This window comes from Austrofundulus limnaeus, unplaced genomic scaffold, assembly GCF_001266775.1.
Source record: "Austrofundulus limnaeus strain Quisiro unplaced genomic scaffold, Austrofundulus_limnaeus-1.0 Scaffold539, whole genome shotgun sequence".
Classification (NCBI taxonomy): domain Eukaryota; kingdom Metazoa; phylum Chordata; class Actinopteri; order Cyprinodontiformes; family Rivulidae; genus Austrofundulus; species Austrofundulus limnaeus.
Genome location: NW_013952941.1, coordinates 237450 through 243681, shown reverse-complemented (window position 1 = coordinate 243681; position 6232 = coordinate 237450). Strand labels below are relative to the sequence as shown.

At 42.4% G+C, this 6232-nt stretch overlaps 1 protein-coding gene across 1 annotated transcript in view; it reads left to right on the top strand.

Moving 5' to 3' along the window:
* Positions 1-6232, top strand: part of insig2 (insulin induced gene 2) — a 23137-nt gene that overhangs the window by 1577 nt on the left and 15328 nt on the right. The window contains exons 2-3 of the mRNA XM_014026273.1: positions 409-538; positions 736-908. Of these exons, the coding sequence (XP_013881727.1) occupies positions 417-538; positions 736-908 (295 nt within the window). The 5' untranslated portion in view covers positions 409-416. The remainder of the gene's footprint in view (positions 1-408; positions 539-735; positions 909-6232) is intronic.

Here is a 6232-nt window from a genome sequence, read left to right as displayed (position 1 = left end):
GTTTAAAAAGGCTTTATTTTTATTTGCTCTTTATCAAATTTATTTTTACAGTTTTTTATTTGGAACATTTACATGAAATATGTTTGAATGTATTTTATGATCACAATTTTATTTATTGGATTATATATTTTTGTTGTTGTTTATGTTAAAAAATGTTATTTTTGTCTTTGATGGAGTTGAAACCTGTCCAGGGTTTACCCCGTTCCTCGCACTGTGACTGCTGGATATGGGCACCAGTGACCCACGCGACCCTGAAAGGAGGAAGCGTGAACAGAAAATGGATGGATGGATTTTATTTTAAAGCTCTGGCATGAATGGCAGCGGACAATATGCGTGCTTGGTCTTGCTTTTTTTAATGTTCTGTTGGGGAAAAAAAGGTTACTCATTTCACATTTTTTTCTGACCTAGTCTTCCAAATGTCCCAAACACTGACCACCATGAGCACCAGTGCAGTGTCTGGGGACCAACAGCATTGGTTGGGTTCTACAGAGACACTGCAGTGTCCTCGGGGACCGTATATCTCAGTCATCACCAACAGGTTAGATCTGTGACTGCAGCAGTTTCATTAATAAAACCTGTTTTCTGTTTGTTTTTCATTCTTTCTTTACCTTTGTATTTGCATGTTCTCTGGTATCCACCAGGAAGTGCTGTAGTATTACCACTTCCCTCTTCTTTACAAATAAAGCTCAAAACATTGTTTACCAAATCTTATCACTATATTGCTTTGTTTTCTAGGAACACTAACCTTTTGATTCGAGTTGGGATGTTGTTTTCTGTGGGCGTCTTCCTGGCTCTTGTGTTGAACTTACTGCAGGTGCAGAGAAACGTCACCCTTTTCCCTCCAGATGTCATCAGCAGTATCTTCTCCTCTGCCTGGTGGGTGCCACCCTGCTGTGGCACAGCCTCAGGTGAGTAAAAATGAAATATCACTCTGAGGTCCCTCTTACATCTCCGCTGTGCTGTTTGATGTCCTGGTAATATCCAGCTTCACTCCACTGGGTGAAAGCTAAGATGGTGAACAGTTTATCTGTAGTTTGTAACAATACTATACAGTCTGATTTCAAAGTCTGCTCCTGTTGATGTCATGACTGCAGAGTTTTCAGATTTACAGCTGGTTCTGTTTAAACAAGGGCATTGTTCAGACCTAGAACTAATGCCTGTCTTATGTTATTCATAAAACTCCACAGCAGCGATGAATCAGCTGTTTTCTACACAACTTCACTGTGGATGGAAAATTGGTGCTGTTTAATCAGCTGTGTTTATGTAGGTGAATAATATGTTGTGTGCCTCTGGTCAGACTCAAGTCCTGTTATTTATGCAGCACGATAGCTCACAGTGACCCCAGCGAGTCCAGTTACAGGGTGTCCGTGGGTCCTTAAAAATCCTTAGTCTTAAATTCACATATTTACAGGCCTTATAAAGTCTTCAATTTGTTAAAAAGTGTGCAAGTTGGTCTTAAATTTGTTACTCAAAGGTCTTAAATTTTGTCCGGCAGAAGCYATTAAAGTTCTGTCTCCCCCGGCTGTCTCTGCGGTGCATTTCCTGTTGAGAAAAGAAAAAAATAAAACAAAAACTTGTGTTGTGATGGATTAACTGACTCAACCAATAAAAAGAATCAGAGTCAAGCCGGGTTCCCACCTAGGCCTGTCGCGATAGTCAATAAATCAATTAATTGCACGATAATTTTTTTTGAGGTCGGTAAAATAATGAGGACGATACGTTTCATTTTCCTGCTTGTTTGTTTACTTCGTCTCTCTCCCTCTCTGTGCTCCGCTACACAGGAGCTCAGCTGACTCCTCCCCTCCTGTTTTCTTAGTGTCGGGAGGAGTGAACTCTCGCTTTAGCAAGAGAGCTCGTAGCAATAACAAACTAAAGAAACGTTTCAAAGCAGAACGTGGCTGCTGCAGTGTCGGAGCACTAGAGCCTGAAATTCGCTGCGGGGAGACACACAGAGAGAGAGAGGAGGAGGAGAAGGGGTGGGGGCTGAAACTCCCAAAGACCCGCGACAAACTCGTCAAGACTTTACCTGTAGCTCCCAAAAATAACAAGAAACTTAAACGCACCATCTGTGTTTTAACGAAACACCCCCAAAAAAACCTGTAGCGATCCCAGCAACTCATGAGGAAAACTGCGAACTGTCTGATTTCCTCCACCGCAGCGCTCTGCTTGTCTCCTCACTGACTGTCCCCTCCTCACACACACACACACACACACACACACACACACACACACACACACACACACACACACACATATAGACACATTTGTTCTTCTATCCTCATGGGGACTTTGCACTGACTTTCATTCATTTACCAGTATTTTCTATTACCATTTGACCCTAAACCTAGCCTACACTTTACATGGGATGTGAACTGGGCTTATGTCCCCATAAGAAACAGTGGGTCCTCACCAGGCTGTGTAGTTTGCTTCATCTCTAAAGAGATGCTGCTCTTTAATATTGTTTCTTTACTGTCTTAGTTGTGTGTGGTGTTTAATTTACATTTTGTTGTTCTTTGTTTTTTTTATTCAAGTGCATTTTTTGTTAGAGACTGAGAGTCCACTTTGTTAAACATTCTTTAAAAATTAAAGTTTATTGATTTATTACACTTACATATTACGCTTTTATAATAGTTGTAAAATGGTCACCAGGCAATATTATCGCTTATCGCAATAATTTGTGAGAAAATTAATCGTCCAGCAAAATTTGTTATCGTGACAGGCCTATTCCCACCAAACGCATCTTGAGCAGCAAAAATGCTACTGACGCATGTTTTTGGCTGTTTGTCAACAAATATCGGTTCAGACCGATGGGAGGAGCGTTATTGTTCATTTTCCGGTCTGTTGATGATTGAAATAAAGATAAAATTAATGAAATGGCTTTGCTTTATTTACTAAAGAGCAAGCAAACATTGCGCACAGCAGATAATTAATTCACCAGATGATTTAGAGGCAATTTGTTCGGTTAGTTTCGCCACTCCAGGAGCTGCGTGCTGACAGACTTTTTTTTTCTTGTCCCGAGGACGAGCTGATGACCCACATCTATTTCCAGCCAGAACACCAACTTCAGACGGTCGATTTCAGCTTAAAACAGCTCCTGTCCGTCTGTCGGTTTCAGGAAACCGTCACGTGGAAAATTTTATTCTCTTGATTGCTGCTGTGCGTCGAGCAGCCAAAGTTCAGTATGTTGAACTCCAGCAGCTGCTGCTTTGGACATGCTGCATGCGCGGAAAATGCTCTGCTGCATGTTGCGCGCTGCTCTCAACTGGCAAAACGCGCCGCTATGTGCTGCACTGCTCGTAGATGCGCGCCCACCATAGACTTTGCATGAAAACTGGCTGCTTTGGCTGCTCAGAACGCATTTGGTGTGTACCCGGTTTCACAGTTTTAGCCAATCAGAGCAGAGCAGGACGGGTCCTTCAGTCTCAGAGCCGAATCAGAACCGCAGGTAAACTAATCAGAGTTGATCAGACATTTTTTCCAAGGAGAACACCTCGACCCGTTACCAGAACCACGAAGATGAAGTTATGTAATGAATTATTAGACGTTCAGTATTAAACTTATGTGTTCGTGCGTGACCAGTTCGCTGCAGCTGAGGAGACACCTGAGCTGTATCACCGTTACTTCCACCCATCCAGAACCGAGACCCGACCTGCCTGGGTATCTAAAGTCCAACTTTGTGTTAAACTTTAATGTGTTCGGAGCGTTGTCATTATTTTACTGTAGAAAGCGCACCGGAGTCCACTTTTGGACCACACGCCATTTTCATTTTGACCATCGAAGTTAAACAGGAAACTTAACTGCCAATAACTTTGCTATAAACCAACCAAATTTTAAAAACAAGGTATCAGCAGATTCATATTGATTAACTCTTTGATTTAAATGACATTTCATTAAACAAATATTCAAACAATGATGTCATCAGGGGGTCATTATGTCACAACCCCAACAGAAGATGAACATTTTCATCTTTTATCTGAGTTTACCACACAGATCCTAAATATAAAACTTATTTTGCATTTTCACGCACCTTATGGTTCACCTATTCAGACAAAAGCCTGTTTACAAAATAAAAGTTGGTAGGTACTACTCCACAGGGACCAGTTTTTGACCACGCCCCTTCTTATTGTGTGCACAGTTCAGAATTTCCAGTATGTCAAACTTACATGTAGATTTCTTCACTATGTCAGAATAAAATGTAAAAAAATCTGGTGTTTGATAGATATTGACTTGGTCTCTCACTTGGATGTACCTTTGTTGATTATTCATGCAACAGACCATGTTACCAGCCAGGGGTTAAAAGTAAGTAATAAAATCATTGGTGAACATACAGAAACAAGTACTTGTTGAAATCGAAAAGCTTTCACATAATTATTCTTTGAATAGCTTGAACTTCAACCAGTTCGTAAGAAGAATTAATGAAAATTTTGAGAAATCCTTGTATGAATTTAAAACACAGGGGTTAGACAATGAAACTGAAARACCTGTCATTTTTTGTGTGGGAGGTCTCCTGGATAAATTGGACCAGACTGGTGTCCAATCTTCATTAATTGCATATTGCACCTGTAAGAGCAGAGTGTGAAGGTTCAATTAGCAGGGTAAGAGCACAGTTTTTCTCAAAATATTGCAATGCACACAACATTATGGGTGACATACCAGAGTTCAAAAGAGGACAAATTGTTGGAGCACATCTTGTTGGCTCATCTGTGACCAAGACAGCAAGTCTTTGGGATGTATCAAGAGCCATGGTATCCAGGGTAATGTCAGTATACCACCAAGAAGGACCAACCACATCCAACAGGATTAACTGTGGACGCAAGAGGAAGCTGTCTGGAAGGGATGTTCGAGTGCTAACCCGAATTGTATCCAAAAAATATAAAACCACAATTGCCCAAATCACGGCAGAATTAAATGTGCACCTCAACTCTCCTGTTTCCACCAGAACTGTCCGTTGGGAGCTCCACAGGGTCAATATACACGGCTGGGCTGTTATAGCCAAATTTTTGGTCACTCGTGCCAATGCCAAACGTCAGTTTCAATGGTGCAAGGAGCGCAAATTTTAGGCTGTGGACAATGTGAAACATGTATTGCTCACTGATGAGTGCACCTTTACTGTTTTCCCCACATCCGGGAGAGTTAGCGTGTGGAGAAGCTCCAAAGAAACGTACCACCCAGACTGTTGCATGCCCAGAGTGGATGGGCCATGGGAGTGGATCAGTGATGGTTTGGGCTGCCATATCATGGCATTCCCTTGGTCCAATAATTGTGCTAGATAGGCGTGTCACTGCTAAGGACTACCGAAKCATTCTGGAGGACCATGTGCATCCAGTACATCAAACATTATATCCTGAAGGCTGCGCTGTTAATCAGGATGACAATGCACCAATACACACAGCAAGACTGGTGAAAGATTGGTTTGATGAACAGGAGAGTGAAGTTTAACATCTCCCATGGCCTGCACAGTCACTAGATTGAYCCACTTTGGGGTGTTTTGGAGGAGCGAATCAGGAAACGAGTCAGGAAACGTTTTCCTCCTACAGCATCACGTAGAGATCTGGGGTCGGATTTATAAAACTGGCGTACGCACAATTTGAGCCCAGAAACTTGCGTACGCCACTTTTTACGCCAAGGTTGGGATTTATAAAATCCAAACTTGACGTGAAAATGTGCGGTGCCTCACGCCAGCTCTGACCCATGCGTACGCTCATTTTGGAGACTTGAAACTGTGACACAGATGGTGAAGTGAGGAATTAGAGCCACACTGTGCAATGATCACTGTCAGAGATTTAATTTACCTTCATCAAACTTAGATTGTTATTCAACTTTATCATCAGCTTTCTTAACAGTAATATTTATGCTTCTGCTGTTGAGCCATGAGGACCTTTGAAATAAAAAAATAACTTAAATCTTAAATAAAAGTTCCCGTGCGCAACTCCCTTCATCTGCTTCCTCCTCAGACGACCCTGACCCACAGACCCCTCCATGACCCACAGACCCCTCCCTGACCCACAGACCCCTCCATGACCCACAGACCCCTCCACGACAAGAACAGCAGGACAGCAAAAGTCACACTTTAGATACACGCGCAGGGCGCGCCCACCTAGCCAGTGTGAATGTAATAAAACTTCATGTTTAAAGTCCGTGTTTGTCACGCGCGTGGGGGGGATGCGTGAGTGAGTGTGTGTGTGTGTGTGTGTGTGTGTGTGTGTGTGTGTGTGTGTGTGTGTGTGTGTGT